We start from the raw sequence: 18,824 nt of genomic DNA on the forward strand, positions 1-18,824 counted from the left end.
TACAATTCAGCCAGTGCTTAATTTTTATTTATTTTGATCAGATTCAGTATTTGTTTACTCTTCTCTGATGAAATCAATGAGATACTCTTCTAGATTGTGCCAATTCTTTTAAGGTTCATTTTTTAAAAATAAGCATGAGAAGATCTGTTTCTTGTATCAGTTAAGAACACAGTGCACTCTTGTACAAGAAAGAGTTATAACAAGAGACGTTGATACAAATTCATTTTGTGCAATTGAGGTGGCAGACAGTTATGGCCCAGGGTATGGTCTGAAGGCACACAAGACTACTACTCTGCTGAAGCTAAGCAGGTTTGAGTCTGGTCTGTGCTTGGATGGGAGGCCTCTTGGGAACCAGATATATGTTGACTTGGGTTGCATGGTGGAATAAAGGTGGTATATAAGCTTAAGGAAATAAACAAAGTCCAGTATTGGCAGCTGTTTATAGTAAGTGTGGATGTGCGTAAGCATGGTGCATTCTAGTACTTTCAGGACAGCGAAGCCTCAGAATGTTTAGGTGATATGAGGAAAATTACAATCCAGTGTGTGATCTCTACAGATACAGATAAAGCACGGACGTTTTCTAAGACACATAATTCAGTCTCTTTTTTGAGTGCCAGAAACATATGAAGAATTAAAAGTATAAATCAACTATTGGGGGGGGGACACTTATAAAGGCACTCTTCCCTTCACCACCACCTCACTGTATGTATATGCAAACCAATTGTAAAGCAACTCATACCAAAACACTTCCTCTCTCTTTATTAGTTAAAGTGGCTCCAGGTGGAAAGTATGCGGTAGTGCTAGATGAGATATCCAAATTATCACAAAGCTCACCCTGGGTGGCACAGTCCATCCAGCCTACATTAACAAGGCCTTCCTGCAGCAAAAAACAAGTGAAACACTACATCAGATTGAGACAGATTACCTTCACACACACATTCAGGGGGCTTGAAAGTAGCATCAAAGAACAACTATATCCCACCACTAAATTCATGTGTTTTGATTCCTACATGTGAATCCCACCCTGGAAAGGATTTAGAAACAATGGGTATGTTCCAGAGTTAAGCACTTTCAAGTTGCAGTGGAAGAATTATGCATAAGTTTAACTCTCTCCCTCTGAAGTTAATGGGACTTGGAAGCATTGAACTTTGCCTGAATCACGTGTGCCATTTGAAAATGAAAACAAACAACACTTACCAACATGCCAGCCAATCTAAGGCGCGTTCGGGAAGTCAAACAATCTAGAAAATGACAGTAAGAAATGACTGAGAAACAAGTTTTGAATCAGGTTTACATTGATCTACATGCGTCTATGCATAAACATCATTACACAAATAGAGGCTTTTGGCAAAAAATGTCTAGTACTTCCAAAAAGTTATGAGATTTAATGCGACTCGTGAAGTCAACACACTGCCTTGGATCTAGACCAGTGGTTCCCAACCTGGGCCCCGCAAAGTAATCCAGAGGGGGCCGTGAACAGTAAAGAAATGAATTACCGTATATTCCGGCGTATAAGACGACTGGGCGTATAAGACGACCCCCAACTTTTCCAGTTAAAATATAGAGTTTGGGATATACTCGCCGTATACGACTACCCCTGCTTATGACATGCAGGTACTTAGCAGGAAAACTGTCACTTATAAACTTATAAATATTAATATTTGGATTGTCCAGTTGTTTTGTTTTTGTGCCTAGGAATTACCACCAAAAACTGGGGAAAGATGTGAGAAATCTTTTTTTTAAAAGCAACATTAAATGCCTAGACTCTAGTTTCCGACACTATGGAGTATTTATTGATTGATTAAGAGAATTTATATCCTGCCCTTTTGCTGTTAAAAACAGAGCTCAGCACAGCTTACAAATATAGTAAAAACAATATAAATACACAATCAGAGAAAAACAAGCCAAAATGTTAGGAAAAGGAGTCTTTCACACCACACGCTCAGTTCTAAATACTGTTGCAGCAAGTTTTACAAGTTCCTCCAGTATTCCACTGGTGCAGGCACTCAGACATTCAAAGTACTGTATGTTTCTTAGGTTTTATAAAAGCAGAGCTTTGCTTAACTCAAAATTTCTTCTCCCTTTGATAACCACATCTACACAGGTTCCACCTCCATACTCAAAATGAAACTGAGCCTGGAAGTGTACAACAACCCCACACATACCTTGCTAATTCGATTATCAATGCCAGGATGTCTGTCTTATCGACTACTCTCCTGCTCTCCCCCCCCACCGGGCATCATGAAAGACCCAGTCCTGGGCTCAGAAAGAAAATAAATATCTGGTCCTCTTCAAAGTATTGAGAAGCCTCTTGTTTTAATTGAAATAATAATTATAAATTCTTGTTCTTATCACTAATGGGAGTTAATTATCTTGCATATGCTGCTGTTGCTTCTATGGCTGTAACGGAGTGAGGTTAAAGATAAGTGAAATGCAAATAGGAAAAAAAAATACAGAAGGCAGTAACACTTTCCTAAATGTAATACCATAACCAACCACAACAAGATTCCTATAAGGCAAAAAACTAAGCATCTCACAACCAGTCAGGATTCCTAACCAAAAACCAAAAATATGATAAATGAAGAAATATTTATATAAGCATAACTATCAAATATATTTATTATTTACACAAACTGTAAAGATATTTATAGTGCAATCCTAAATTTATTTATTCAGAAGCAAGTCCCAGCGTATTCAATGGGGCTTACTCAAACAGGGACAGAAATGCAACCTCAAGTGATAAGCAACTTCATTCACACAACCCAAAATTCCGAATCATGCCACTTTACGCTGTTTTGCAACTGTTTATACTTGTTTTTATGGTTATTGGATTTTAAATGGCTTTATTTCTTGTTGTGAGCTGCCTTGGTTTCCAACCCTACCTCACAGGGGTGTTGGAAAGACTCCATACACACACGCACACACTGCAGATGTATAAATACATACAGCCCATATAATAGTTTATTGTCAAACCAATTGGTCATTGCAGAAAAATCAGTATTAGTTTTTTAAAAATCAGTATTAGTTTCCTACAGAATAAAAACTGCAATACCTAAGTAAGCCCTGCCTACTTGCTTTAAAATAGGACTGGGGGGGCGGCAGAAAGAGAACACAAACACAATTCTTTTTTACATTCACTCCAAAGTCCCACTGATTTTCAGCACATTCATAATCATGTCTACTCAAAAGTAATTCCTACTGAATTCAATAGGATTTACTCTGGACATATGGGATTAGCACTGTTTTTACCCCCAAAAGCAACTATTGGGAAGGTTTTCAAAACACTGCCCAGGATCTGACTCCTACACACAACAGGGGGAAAAACTGAAATGTATATACCTACCCAATTTATGAGATTTTCAGATAAACAGGAGGGGAAACCACCATTTTCTGGCCTCGCAATGAGGTTTTGCAGACACTGCCACCAAACAAACACTTCACTGATTGGCTGAAATCCTGAACGGGTGGGGTTAAAGCTACGAAGTGCTATACAGTAGTTTAAAAAAAGATTTAACTGGGGGGGGTGCCTGACGTTTTTATATATCTCGAGAACCGCATCACCTAGAAACTTAATTTTTTTTTTAAATGAAAGCTGAGAATCCGGGCTACCTAAGGGGCTAGCCGGGTGCTGGGTGGCATGCTTAGAATCCAGGTAAAACCCAGCTATCCGGGCAATATGGCAACCCTAATAAGACGACACCCGGCGTATAAGACGACCCCCGACTTTGGAGAAGATTTTCCAGGGTTAAAAAGTCGTCTTATACGCCGGAATATACGGTATTTATTATTATTTTTTAAAAAGTCTTCACTTCCTCTACACTGTCTGCTTTCCGCTGCCACTGCAGATGACACCTCCCCCTTGCTCCAAACGAGAGGGGAGGCCTTTTCCTGAAGCGCCAAAGCATCTTTCAGGCGCACTAAGGGCAGGCATCTGCCTATAAAATACATGGCAGATGCCAAAGGAGGCTGAGGGTGGAGCTACCAGGAAGAAGAGGGGATTACTATCACTGATTCCTGTCTCCTTGCACTGCCGCTACTGGCAACGCCCTTGCTTAGAATGAGAGGAGAGGCCTTTTGTGAAGCAAAAAGAAGCAAGCCTCCAAAGAAAGGCTGCTTTCCTCCTTCCTTCCTGGCAGCCAGCCTGCCTCCCTGGGGCGAGGGGGGTCACAAAAATATCAGCTTATAAAGGGGGTCCCGCGCTCATAAAGGTTGGGAACCACTGATCTAGATTTTGCTCCTGCTGGCAGAAAGGGGGAGGGGTGAATTTTGCCAATCCCCCCTTCCCCCTCCAAATGTCTGCACTGGAAAGTTGGGGGACCCTCCAAAACACTGTGGGAGAAGGTGCTAGAGGGCTGCAGAGGCAAATGGAGGAAGCTGCCCCCCTTTTCCATCCTCGCACTGGATCAAAGCCTTCTGCAGATGGAAAAAAGCCCTTCCATTCACTGAGGATGAAGTCTGGATCTAACTTGCAGTTCAGTGGAAAAATCTGGAAAGAGAGTATTTCTCTCTCTCTCTCTTTCTCTCTTGAAATGGGGAACATGAAGTTTACCTCCTAAGAGACCACAACACACACGTAGGCTAGGGGAGTTTCATTTCCCCTTTCACATCAGCAGGGAAGGGTGGGGTAGAATGATTTGCAGTGGAGGTCTGAAAACGGCAGATGAATATGCTTAAAAAACAAACACACTTCAGAGCCAATGTAAGATGCCTTGTTGTCTGAGGCAAAGGACAAAACGACGGCTCCCCCATTACACATACAGAAGGGTACAGGTGAATAACACTGGCAAAATGGCAGCATCCTCCACCACACCTGAGGGCAGCTGGTTAGGTGAGCTGTAGGACACATACACCAAGGACCTCAACACGTTGCCACTGCCCTACAACATCCACTGCCTGAAGTGGCCACCTCATTCTTGTTGGAAGCGGGGCAAGAGCAACTCCTGTTTTGTTCTTTTGTTTATGTTCCAGAAGGGAGATAGAGTTAGGGTCCTCCAGATGGCTAGGCTTGACTACCTTCACCTGTGATGCTCCGACTGACTTCCTTCCGTCGCAGACTGATATGTTTAGGGAAGCTTATCTGCCTCTCCTCCTTCTGCCCTTTCCTTCTCTCTTCTTCAACTGTCTGAGAGAAAGGAGACACCTTTGTCTCTACTCTCTCTCTCCTGAGCCATGAGGGCAACTCCCAAACCTGGGCATTGCGCCTCCAACTTAGCTAGTTAGAACTAGGTATGCCTTTCCTATCTACTATGTATTTCTATAGATAAAATAGCTTTTCTTATTTTATTAAGTCTTAAGTCTCAGTGATCTCAGTGCAGGGTAAAAGCCTGCTACTTAGGTAAACATACATACTGGCACACCTGCATTTCAGACCGCTTAGTTACTCTGCATAACAAATATACAAATTTACACAACAACAATTCTGCCTAATAGTAGCAGAGGCCCAAATTAGGATAGGGGAATTTCCAGTGGCAGCCAGGAACGTATCTATGCTTCTAAAAGGGAAGCTTTATTTACTAGCATGGAGAAAAGATGACATGTTTTAATTATCTCAGTAGGAAACAGGCCACAGCATGCTAGCAATTAATCATAATTTTAGATATTAGACATGTCTCTTTAAAAACAAACCTCCTCCATGGAAATATTTGAAATATATAAAACAGAATGCTAATAATTTCCCAGCATCAATTAATCTTACAGCTTTCAGAACACAGTCCTGTGCATGTCTAAGACCCAACATTCAACATGGTTCTCAGGCCTACTAAACCTGTCCTAAATGCTACTTTTGGGATCCCCTGGGAACCTTCCTTCTTATGAGACTTTTAGGGTGATTTGTGTCTGTTGGGCCCAGGGTGAGAGCCAGGGTGGATGGGCGTTGTCCTGGGTGAAAGCCAGGAGGTTGAGAGATGTTGAGTGGGGAAGTACAAAGGAATTGTTTTGGTATTTGTTAATTTGTATTATTATGTATTATGCATGTATTACTTGTATTAAGGTTTTATTGTACATTTTTAAAACATTTGTTGCTGTTTTACTTTTCCGTACACCGCTTAGACATATATATATATATATGAACGTAATTGTGATTAACCAAACAGAGGTTTTTATTATATTAACAAAACGTTTCAGCTTCCGCCTTCATCAGCTGCCAACATACAAATGCTGTTACCAAGGTGGCAGTTATAGAGCTTTGAGGATAGAATGCTCAGAGGGGCTTCATTTGCAGAAGCTAAGTAGTGGTGGTACTGTCCTCCAGGTTCAGGCCATGTGGTGCCAATGTGTCCAGAGAGTAAATCCAAAAGTTCTCCCTTTTGGTCAATGCTGCTGGATCTGCTGGCATCTCTATCGCTGTAATGGAAAAGTCCAACAGGCTGTGACCCTCGATGTTAAAATGCTTTGCAACTGGTTGCTCTAGTTTTTTGGTCAAAATTGCAGACTTGTGGTTCCTGAAGCGCGTGCGTAGGTCAGTTGTGGTCTTTCCTACGTATTGGATATGACATCCTGGTCTTTTGCACTCGGTGATTGTTAGGAGATGCTGGATGGAAATCTATCACATATGGAATCCGTTGCTCTCTGCTCTTTGACACCTCAGTATGATGGAGGAGGTTTTCTCTGGACAGAATGGAGGCTCGGTGGAGCAATCACCAAGCAATCAGGGAGAGCTACCCATTGCTGGCAAACTCTGAACATCTTACTAGAGCCATCAGCAGGCCTCCTGTTATAGCATTTCGCCAACCTCCTAATTTGCACAGACTGTTGGTGAGAGCTGTGCTTAAGCCACCTATCACCAATCCAGGGTCTCATCCTTGTCACTCCAAACGCTGTATCACCTGTGTGTACCTCAGGGAGACAGCCACTTTTACAAGTGCTAGGACAGGCAGGACATATTACATCAAACAGAACATCACCTGCAGGTCCTGCAATATAGTTTACATCATCGAGTGCAAAAGACCAGGATGTCATATCCAATATGTAGAAAAGACCACAACTGACCTACGCACGCGCTTCAGGAACCACAAGTCTGCACCGAGCCTCCATTCTGTCCAGAGAAAACCTCCTCCATCATACTGAGGTGTCAAAGAGCAGAGAGCAACGGATTCCATATGTGATAGATTTCCATCCAGCATCTCCTAACAATCACCGAGTGCAAAAGACCAGGATGTCATATCCAATACGTAGGAAAGACCACAACTGACCTACGCACGCGCTTCAGGAACCACAAGTCTGCAATTTTGACCAAAAAACTAGAGCAACCAGTTGCAAAGCATTTTAACATCGAGGGTCACAGCCTGTTGGACTTTTCCATTACAGCGATAGAGATGCCAGCAGATCCAGCAGCATTGACCAAAAGGGAGAACTTTTGGATTTACTCTCTGGACACATTGGCACCACATGGCCTGAACCTGGAGGACAGTACCACCACTACTTAGCTTCTGCAAATGAAGCCCCTCTGAGCATTCTATCCTCAAAGCTCTATAACTGCCACCTTGGTAACAGCATTTGTATGTTGGCAGCTGATGAAGGCAGAAGCTGAAACGTTTTGTTAATACAATAAAAACCTCTGTTTGGTTAATCACAATTACGTTCATATATATTTTTAGGTGATTAACGGAATCCTTATAGGGATCCAGAGCAAGCTTGAGTGAAGTTCTGTTTGCTGCTTTCAAAACTGTCTTATGTATGTGTGTGTGTGTATATATATATATATATATATATATATATATATATATATATATATATATATATACATAAACGAAATTGTGATTAACCAAACAGAGGTTTTTATTACACTACTATAAAGTAGTTTAGACATAGACTAAATAATAATAACAGTAACAATAACAATAATAATGTTTACTGAGAATTAATTCCCATCAGTTCAATGGGATTTACTCCAAATAAACGCATATCAGATTGCAGCCTTAGTGTCTAAATACAAGAAGGACAACGGTTATCTTTGGAGACAATTCTGACAACAGAAACATGACAATATTTTCCTGTCATCTTCCGCTGTAAGTTCCTTACTGTCAGAGTAATTAAAACTTTTAATTTTAACAACTCAAATGTATATATTTACCTCCTTGTTCAGCGCAAAAAGTAATTAACCAGCCAACACCAGAAGCAAATGCAGTTTCCACAGCATTGACAAAGTTTCCTGAAAAACAGAAAATGAAAAGTCCACATTCAGGGATCTGCACCTGTTTTCATTTCTCCAGCAACTTTGCTTAGCATAAACTACTGGTTACATGGCTTTGACAGTAGTTTTATCTCTTCTACACTTTTATGAAGATTCCATTGGAGATGTTTGGGTTAGCTTATCTGTTGCCCACTGTTTGGCTGCAGAGTCTGAAATATATGCAAACTCAAAAATAACATGACATTAAAGTAATTATGGTTTACCTGCCCACAATTCTGTCACTGTGCCTGTGACAAACTGCATGGCAAAATTCATTAAACTCTCCTTTGACCTGTCTCCAAAATATTTCACTGGATTCTGCAAGGGAAACATATCTCATTTTAAACCAATAACACAACATATGTATTAGTCAGTACTTATACTGAATTGCATCTTCCATCTATCCTATCCACATAACTGGAGGCTTTTAATTTAGGTCCCAGCATATTTCATATTAAGCTTTCCAAATGTGGGAATCTAACCCTAATCTAACCTTAGTCCTTAGGTATAAAAATGGAGCTATTATATCTATCCAAAATTTTCTCACCTGGCAAAAACACAAGGATTATTAAAAGGATTCAGAAATCATACAGTCCTGGAGCCACTTCTGCTCCAGATGCTTGTTGCTACCATTTCCTGTATGCAACAATGGTTCCTAGGCTTGTCTTCTCAGAACTGTGTTTGGCCTCCTGGGTGGTTGCCGAGGCTATGCACATGCATGCAATGAGGATGAGCATTGTCCCCAAATCTGAAATCAATGGGGGAAGATCCTCTTTTTCCAAAGAGTTTCCTCAACAGACTGAGGCTCCCGTACATTCTCAAAGGGATGCTAGATGTGGACATTATTTGTTTACTTACCATACCGGTTTTAAACACATACAGGCTTGGGTAACTATTAATTCCCTTGATCCGGCAAAGCATTCTGTTATCACCACAGTTTACAGCTCCAATACGTATTAATCCATCCATTTCTTTAGCAAATTCTCTCCACTTAAAATTGAAAAGGGGGAAAAAAAGTGACAACCTAGGTTATTTTTCTACCACAACCGTAATTTGTTTTTGGAAGGCTTTCAAGAGAATTTTTAAATGTTTCTTCTCCAGCATATAGACTCAGTATAATTCTACTACAAGAGTTAAAAATCCAAGCTTATATTCAGAGGCTGGTTGAAGGGCAATAATGTCTTGACCACCATTCTGATTATCTTTGCAGGATCCTGGTATCTGCCCTCAAATCCCCAATGCTCAGGGGAAATTTCTGATCCAACTCCTTGCAGATCTCAATGGGAAGGGCTGTAGCTCAGTGGCAGAGCACCTGCTTTGCATGCAGAAGATCCCAGGTTCAATACCCCTGGCATCTCCAGGTAGGAATGGGGACGTCCCCCGTCTGAAATTCAGGAGAACCACTGCTGGTAAATGTAGACAATTCTGAACTGGGTGGTTTGACTCAGTATAAGTAGCTTCCTATGTTACTAAGGATAACAGATTTTGATGGTAACACCAAAGGAGTCCTGCTGTGATGTTAGGGCTATGCATGCACAGAATGGGAGAGCATAATGCAAGCATTAGGGATACAGCCACATATTGGTCCATGGCTAGAAAATGATGCAGCTCTCTCACATCATCCTAAAAAGTCTTCCCCTTTCCCTTCAGACTCTTGTTCCTGCCAAAGGAAACTAGGGTATGAATTCAACAGCAGCATTCACGTGCTGACCTATACCTACCGTTGGTGCTAAGTCATGGCAGTGTGAACATCGAGGGGAATAGAAATTGATAAACCACAATTCTCCAGAATTAACAGCAGCATCTGTAATAATAATAATAGGATCAAAATTATGTTGTTAGTTTTACAGCATAAAACACTGACAGGCACCAACATCCACTCATATATACCTGGAGGAGGGGGAGCTCAGTGATGAGCTATTGTCCCAATTAATTTTCTCCCTATTTTGTGGGAGAAAAGGGTGCCTCCGCATGCAAAATCCCTGAAGAAATTAGTGCTCTAAGTCCAAGGGCAGATGACCTATAAACTACATTTTCAACAGGCATGATCCATTCCGACTGCCACTAGCCCAACATCTAGAACAGGGGTGGGGAACCTTTTTCAGCCTGAGGCTGCATTCCCTTCTGGGCAATCTTCCAGGGGCCATGCGTCAGCAGTGGGCAGAGACAGAAACAAAACTGGGAGGAGGACTCGCATTCATTAATGCAAATGTTGCCTTTGGACAGTCAACTAGTTTGTATGCACATTCACAAATCTCTATCCTGCATCCAGGCAAGCAAGAGGCACTATCAGAGTTCAAAGCCACATCCCAACTAGGCAAAAACACTCAAGGGAGGTGTGAAGAAGGGCCGGCAGGTGGTGTGGCTGGGGAAGGGGTATGGCATAGGGCAAATCCCAAAAGCCAGAAACAGAAACGTGGAGGGCTGTAATTAGCCCCTGCGCCTGCGCACTCCAATCTAGAAGGACTGGCATGAGTCACCATAGCGACAAAGCAGTGACAATAGTTCAAAACCGCCACAGCAGGAAGTACTTTGCAAGGTAGTTCCAGTTGCACTTCTGCTAGCAAGGCAAGGCACTGTGGTAAGCCTATGCCACTTTCTGTAGATGGAATATGAGTTTTCTCTTCCACATCTCCACTCTTCCCTTGAAATGATGGAAGACCCAGAGAATGATGAAGGCCAAAAGCCTTCTTCTCTACACATTTCTTAGAAACTGTTAGGGACAGGGAACATCCCTGTGCCACATTAGAAGATTTTCATAATCTATACTTGCTGGTGACAAACAAACAAGAAGGATGCCATCTTCATATCCCATTTGTGAGCACCCAGACTGGTAACTGGCTAGCCCAGGAGTTGCCACCCTTTCTGGACTACTGGGCACATTTGGAATTTTAAGAAACTGCTGTGAGTGCCATTAACAAAATGGCTGCCACCAGAGCATGTAGGAGAGGCTAAGCCAGTGCAAACTGGAACTGAGCAGGGAGACCAAAGAGTCTCTTATGCATTCTGGATTTTTGAGGGGATAGCTCCCGAGACCCTTTCACAGGCATCACAGGAGATAGTGGCAGACATACTGTGCCCGTGGGTGCCTGTTGGTAATCGCTGATCTAGCCACTAGTGGAAACAGAATGCTGGCAAGCCAGCAGTGTTTTTATTTAACATGAATGCCAGCTATAACACTATGCCTCAAACTAGCATCCAAAAAAAGGGAAACCAACATCCAACATTTCCATGGAGGAGCCAACATAGAAAAGGCTCTTTTACCTCATCTCTTACTTTAAAATAGAAGGGGCATAAGAAGACTGCTTCTGCATAAGTCTGAAGGGAATTTGGGAGCATGGGGAATCCTGGTCCTTATAGGTATAACTGCAGAGATCCAGGGACCTGAGTAAGTAGTGTACAGAGAAATGATTGCCGTTCTCAGTTTCCCGTTGCTCAGCAACAGAGGAACAGTTCTGCATCCCAGCCCCCACATATAATCACACCAATTTAACCAATCTTTTGAATGTGTGTGTATGTGTACCTTTTTAAATAAACAATCAAATGCATACCATAGTTGGCTGGTGGGGGAGGGGGACTGAAGGAAGGAAGGGAAAAACCAGCAAAATTTATTTTGTCAACTGACACATATACTTCAGAGTTCATATGAGCACCCTTACAGCCATTGGGGCTCTCCCCAAAGGCCAGCCCTGCTGTTGAATTCCAGCCCCTCCTTTCCTCAACCCAGAGGAAGGTGGGATAGCTGAGGAAGGGGAGGAAGCGTTTGTGCACACACACTTCTGTGTAGAAAGGGAATATGAATGGATGGAGAGTGAAGGGGAGAGAAGCTGAGGGCAAGCGGAGGCTGGAGGTCCCAGAGAGAGAGACAGGCTGGACCTCAGTGTGTGTGTGAGAGAGAGAGGATGAAGGCGGGGGAAGAAAAGGGGTATCCCTGATCACTTCTGGATTTGGCTCCATTCACTTTTTGTCTTTGGCCCCAACCACTGCCAATATGTGGCCTCCAACATTTTCCCTGACAAAATGTGGCCTTTAAGTGCTCTTTTAGAGCAGTGAGCTAGTATGGTGTGGGAAACAGAGTCCTGACATAGGCCTGGGGAGACCTGGGTTCAAATCTACTTTCAGCCATGAACTTCATTGGGTGACCATGAGCCAGTTACTCTCTCTCAATGTAACCTACTTCACAAGGCTATTGCAAAAATTAACCTATTTTCATTGGGTTGTTGTAAAGAACGGGTAAAAGTATCAAGTTGTTATTTTCTTTTTTAATAAAAGGTTTTGTTTTTTCAGTTTGAGCATTATTTAAGCCGGATCAGATGCAGCACATGACAACAGTGAAACTGTAAAAAACAAACCACCATAAAAGCTGTCAACTGATCAAATGCCAGCAGTGGGAGGACTCTTACTGTATGCACAAGTATGTTGTTATCATGCTAAGTAAACACATTCAATTCTGTAAATCAAGCATGAACAGGAAATGCAAACACATACTAACATTTCATTATTTCTGAGTTTTGTTCCCTGGGAGGAGAACTAAGTTATCAGAGCCTGATTTTCTCTTTAACCCCTCCCCAGTGTAGGATCATGATTCAGGTCCAGAATTATACAGTCAATACCCCCCCCAACTCTCCCACCTAGTAAAGTGAGTTCTATAGAAAAAGCCTGATCAAAATGTATGTTGATAAATGGAGGACAACTTAAGGAGAAATAACTTAGAAATAAGTGCTTTGTTTGGACCACTAATCCTTCTTACAAGACATTTCTGTGATTGGGAAGACTTAAAACTACAAAATGGAACTTCAGAAAAGCAGAAATATTTTTTTCCATTCTTGAAGGTGTTTGCTAGCTTTCCACCAAGACTGAACCAATGATTTCTTGTACTCAAATGACTCACAGGGAACAAAAAAGATACTCTTTGAACATCAAGCTCTCATATTCATTAGCTGACATTTTGCAATCTCTGTAACATTTTCTCCTGGGGAAAAATTAGGTGGCACAATTCTGTACTTTGAATAAATGAAAGTAAAAGTGTCAGGAAAACATGTGATCATAATGACTTACCAAATTCTCCTCTGTCTAGTGTTATAATTTCAAGATCATCATCATAAATACCTGGCAAAAAAAAAACCACTGAGCATTTAGAAAAAAATACGCACCTGCATAACATATGAATAATTTAAAAAATTCAGCACTACTTTATTGTTTACAACCTTGCATTATACTAGGTAGCCATTGGTGACAAGAACTGCAGGCAAGCAAGTGAAGGGGCTGTCACGGTGTGAAACAATACAAAAGGTGTAGAGTAAAACATTAAGGCCCTCTCATTTGGTCCTAACTGCTCAGCAACTGATTCAATTAAACATCCTTTTCATTAAGCCACCATATGCAAGGCAAGTTAAACAGCTGCAAGTTTAAGGCTGCAATTCTACACACACTTACCTGGGAGAAAGCCTCACTGAATTCAATCAGACTTACTTCTGAGTAGACAAACATAGGAGCACAGCCTATCCTATCAGCATTCTATAAGGGGACAGTTTTAGAATTAGAAACAACAACTTGTGGAGTGCAAGGATTTCCCATTAGTTTCCACAGAACCCAAGGTTGTGAGCCTGGCCCTATTACAAGGATTGTCCTGGGCCAGAGAAAATAATCTGGCAGGCTGGCTAGTGCCTAGGGGTTGCCAGCTGGCCATCCATGCCAGCTGAAAAACATTAAAAGCCAAGTTTAACTGAGGAAAAACAACTAGTTACAGTTTCCTAATCTGGAAACAGCCTGAGAAGATGTCAATTAAAAAGGTACCAGTTGCAACTCATTAAGGAATAGGAACAAGAACCAGCACTGCAAGGCTGTTTGCAAAAGAGAAATTCATTTAACATAACACAATAAAGGATGTCCTGTCCCTAAGAATCAGACTAATCAAGAAAGTCAAGTACACACTATGTACTTCCTTGCAATGTCCACAGGCCAACACAAAGTTAAGTGCTTTTAAGCCCCTTTAATGTGTGTTGATGGTGGCCATCATGTTGCTCTGAAGCTACCTGAACCCAGGGCAGGCAGAATAGCACTGGCAAAGATGTTGCCTTACCAAAATCATAGCGGTAGTAATGCCAGCTTTCGTATCGGCCTCCTTGCTGGTGATCCTCTAGGCCTTTTTCACCGTATTTATCATACTTCTTGCGCAGATCTTCATCTTTTAGCACTTCATAGGCTCTGTTTATTTTCAAGAACTTTTCATGTGCCTCTGGATCATTCTATAGGAGAGAAAAATCTTCTGGGTGTTGGCTGACTGATAGGTAAAACTATCAACTCAACACATTCCAACCTTGAAGATGTTTATAAGGGAGTATCCTATTAATTTCTGTTTAACTATCTGCATTTATATTTAGGTCTTCGCCACTCAGATCGGTTGTAAGAGGAGAGTTGTTGGAAACCTCTTTATATCTTTGTTAAGCTACCTCATATGAAGTTAGTGGCTTGGATTCTGAGAAGTGCTGGAAGCGGATGGGAAGATGACTTTTCCATCTCCTCCATCCACTGGCAGACCCCCCCCCCAAAGCCTCTTCTGAGACCCTTTTGAATGGGGTGGGCTGTGCCACTGATGGCTGGGGAGGGGAACTGCTGAAAATCAGGTGACGGTACCTTCCACAAGTGGAGTTCTGGCTCATGGAATGCACTTCTGCCTGATTTTTTATGATCTTCCCCTCAGCCTACTACACCATAGACCACCCCATTCAGAAGGGTCTGCAAATCCTCCAGAAGAGGGTTCCCGGGGGAAGAAACAATAAGAGGAAACAGGAAAGTAACTTTCCACACTGTTTTCTTGCCAATATTTCTTGGGATCCAAGCCTATGGGTGATATCAGAGCACACCCATTGAAAATCAATGGACCTAATAACTTAATACCACTTATTGCAATCAATCTACTCTAAGAATGGCTTAGTTGGATATAACCCTACAAGTAGAAGCCATCATAATACCTGTAGCTCCAAGTCAGATGTAAATATTGGGGCATAGTGCAAGCTAGAAGTACTCACAGTACAGAGTTGACCTGAACAATCTGTGACTGACAAAGCTGAACACAGGCTGTCTTTCATATAGGGATGCCCATGGGGAGCATGTATTGTGTCAATAACCACCTGTTATTACTGTCAGCCTGGGACTGTAAAAAACCCCCAAGAGGATTGCAAAGCATCTGGTAGGCTGTAATGTCTATATCTAGGCTGGATAACACTTGATGGCTCGACTATGATAGGATTGGAATATATTGACTAAATAAATATTTTTCCAATATAAAGGGGGGAAGCAGCCACTGCAGAAGTGACAATTAAAAAAGGTGGCACTAACTTAAAATATTTTATCCATATGAAAGAAAATAAATGCTGAAAACTATACATTTCTCAACAATTGCACCCATTAATCCTTTATAACACAAAGAGAAAAGAGTGAAAAGAAAACCCATTCTAAAACAGCACCTTCAAATCTTTTCAGGAGCAAACTTTGCCTTAGCTATTTGGAAAACATTTCCCTAACAAGAGAACCTACCTGATTCTTATCTGGATGCAACTTTAATGCTAATTTTTTGAAAGCCTGCCTTATTTCTCTACTTGTTGCTTCTTTGGATATTCCAAGTAAATTATAGTAGTCTTGATTGGGGCAAACCAAGCCTGCCAGACATATTAACACTAATGACAACAAAAAGAGTATTTTAAAGTCTCTTATGCCTTTTCCTCTGGGTAAAGATTTCTCCATGATGAGTCAAGGAGACTTGAGAGCCAACCAATAGGCTTCACGATGCTGTAGTCAAAAAAACTGTGTATATTTTTGGAGAAACTTCTCGTAGGATTTTTGCTGTCATAGTCCAAAGAAGATCCACTTGGTTTATCAAAGAGACAGCACCTGTAAGAAAGACAAAAGCTTTCAGATTGTCTACGCCGTACAGTAAACACAGTATCAGCCACTTCACAGAGGCACTTACAGATACAGGTTCCTTTTGTGAAATCTCATCTACCAGGTGGTAAATGGCCTCTCATTTAAAAGCAATTCATACCTTGATCTGCTTTAAAAGCATCACGGGCTATGCTAAATGTTTCTTGCATTCTCACAACTGTAGTCTTTTGATCTTCATCTTTTAATTCCCACCCTTCTGGAAATCAGGGTGGCCTTAAACTTTAACTACCCAACAAATGGCCTAATCCTGGTATAATAAATTTCTTCCTGGGCAATAAATTCTTTCTGGAAAAGCAGGAAGGGTGGGAGGTAGATTGTTGACGTTTTACATTAAAGAGTTTCTAAAGTACATTCACTTAGCTTTGTATTTAAGCATTAGCCTGATAGATTTGTCAAGCATTTTTAGAGCATTAATTTGACTCGATGTCGGTAATTTGTTCTATATTTTGTTTTATAATTTTATAGTTTTATGATGTTTTAATGATTTTACTGTGCACCACCTTAATTTGTTTTAATCAGTTGGTGGTTTATAAGTATTCTTATTATTGAAATAAATAGATGACAAAGAATTGCATGCAGGTGAACAAACTGTTTCCCCTCCTCTGCACCCAGCAAAGAAATGCAGTAGGAGTCACAGAGCTCTCTGTTCCTCTTTTGCCCCAGCAGGGTTCTATTTTTATTTATTTATTTGGTTGCAGGCTAGTAACTTGGTAGTGCGCTAACTTCAGAACGTTCCTTGCAACCTAGAAAATACATAAAACTTACATTTTGATTTAGACGTTACACTTTCTTTCTACAGATGCACATAAATCTATCAAGTCATATATGCCATAGCCCCCAATGCAATTACCTTGGGACTGTTCCCAGCTGCCAGATTTGCATCCCAGACCGGACTGCATGGAGCCACTGTTTGTACTTAAGATTCAAAAAGGGAAGCTTTTCCCAGGGTGGAGATGCAAGAACAGGGAAACTGATTCACCTGTTGATTTCTACTGTTTAATAGCACAGGCACCCTGCCAATAGCACAGGCAGTAACCCTACAGTAATAAGTCCAGGGAAGGTGATGGCTGCACAAAGTGACCATTTAGGCTTGCACCGAATTGGTCATTTGGGGAGAAGAGACATTCTGGGCAGGAAATCAAGGTAGAATGATACTGCCACTGCAAAACATGTTATATATACCGGCTAAAATGAAACCTGCAACTTTCAGTTAAATTGGCCGGACCCAGCACCCTTTAAAAACTGGGGGAGGAACTGCTATAAGCTTTCCAACCTTGAAAACAGAGTGGAGCACACAGCCAGCCGGGAGAGGAGACAAAAGCAGGTACTCAGCGGGCCAAAGAAAGGGGCTACCGGGGGGGACTGGGTGTCGAGGCACGAGAAAGCCGAGAATGCCTTGGGCGGTGGGTGGGTGACACAGGAAAATGCGGTTAAACAAAGAAAAAAGAAATCGTCCCTGAAGTGATGGGGCAGAACAGCAAGCGAAGGGGAGACACCAGCGGCGCCAACAGGATGCCGGTTGGCCGGGACTGACGGACGGAAACGCGAGAAAGGTGCGCCTGCCCGGGTAAGAACTTCCTCGTCCGCCCCAGGCCGCTCTCCTTCGGGGAGGGGGTAGTGGCAGTAGCAGGAAGCCTAGAGCCTTACCGGGTGGCCGTGTTTGGGGTCCCTCCCGCTTGTTGCCGGTGCGGAGGAGGAGGAGGAGCAGCAGAAGCCGCCGCCGCCGTTGGCAGGAGCGGGCAGGCGCGCGCGGGGCAGCATGGGGTGGCGATGGAGGAAGGGACGCTGTGGATCCGGCTCTGAACCGGAGGCGGCGGTGGCGACGGCGGGCGGGGCCGCGATTTTGGGCAGAAGGCTGACGTGGCCGCAGCTCTTGGAGCCGTGTCGGCCCGGGGAAATCTCAGCAGCTCGTCCGGGGTGGAGGCGGCTTTGGGGAGGGGGGAGCTTACGTAGCCTTGCTTGCGCGTTCCTTACGCTTTCTTCCACCTCTAGGCGTGCTCCAAACTGCCTGCTCCGTAAACGGCTCAGTGGGTAGCACAAGTGATGGGCTTTTCCCCTCCGCCATCCCGATCTTATGAATCTTTACTCGTAAGTAAGACCCGTTGATTTCAATGAGGCTTCCTTCCCAAATAAGTCTGCAGCCGCTCGACAGCCCGATCTTAATGTTTGCTTACTCAGAAGTAAGTAAGTCAGTGGGGCTCACTCCTCGATAACGCTGCTACCAAATATACACCGGGGAGTTGGAGTTCAGTAACATCTGGAGGACCGCAGGTTCCCCATCCTGATAGACACACTTCATTTGGAGGAAGCCCCATTGAACTCAGTGGGGCAGACTTTTAATGCATAGGGCTGTTCTATGATGCAGGTAGGACAGGCCCAATCCAGCAGTAGGACAAAACATTTTGTGGATAGGTTTGAGGCAATGTTAAAAGACACCGTGAGGAAAATGGCGGTTTTAAACAATGGCAAAGGTTTGAGTACAGTGAGCAAAGCAAAACACTTGAGAGGAAAAAAGCCATGGTTTAACTTTAAACAAAGCTTGAGTACAATGAGGAGTTTATAAAGGCTCTGTTGTGTTAGCTTTTTGTTGGTAGCTTCTGTGTTGTACCAATCTCTGGTGCTATTTCTTGCTAAAACTTTTTTTCAAAGTCCTCAGTTTTGCCATTCTATTCACATCTGTGTCTTCCTCAATATCTCTTTCTTCTCACTA

General features: G+C 42.4%; 1 protein-coding gene across 3 annotated transcripts in view; it reads right to left on the bottom strand.

Annotated features, from left to right (window-relative positions):
* The window catches only part of DNAJC10 (DnaJ heat shock protein family (Hsp40) member C10), a 36,666-nt gene extending 18,546 nt beyond the window's left edge, over nucleotides 1–18,120 (bottom strand). Inside the window, exons 1-10 of one of the 3 annotated variants that reach the window (XM_061608282.1) lie at nucleotides 18,064–18,120; nucleotides 15,710–16,063; nucleotides 14,253–14,418; nucleotides 13,229–13,279; nucleotides 9,892–9,974; nucleotides 9,029–9,160; nucleotides 8,395–8,488; nucleotides 8,072–8,149; nucleotides 1,198–1,241; nucleotides 740–877 (exon numbers count right to left, since the gene is read on the bottom strand). In XM_061608282.1, the coding sequence (XP_061464266.1) occupies nucleotides 740–877; nucleotides 1,198–1,241; nucleotides 8,072–8,149; nucleotides 8,395–8,488; nucleotides 9,029–9,160; nucleotides 9,892–9,974; nucleotides 13,229–13,279; nucleotides 14,253–14,418; nucleotides 15,710–15,916 (993 nt within the window). In that variant the 5' untranslated portion in view covers nucleotides 15,917–16,063; nucleotides 18,064–18,120. The other 2 variants (XM_061608280.1, XM_061608281.1) reach the window with 2 other exon arrangements.
* Nucleotides 18,121–18,824: the final 704 nt, after the last annotated feature.

Source organism: Rhineura floridana, chromosome 2 (assembly GCF_030035675.1).
Source record: "Rhineura floridana isolate rRhiFlo1 chromosome 2, rRhiFlo1.hap2, whole genome shotgun sequence".
Taxonomy (NCBI): Eukaryota; Metazoa; Chordata; class Lepidosauria; order Squamata; family Rhineuridae; genus Rhineura; species Rhineura floridana.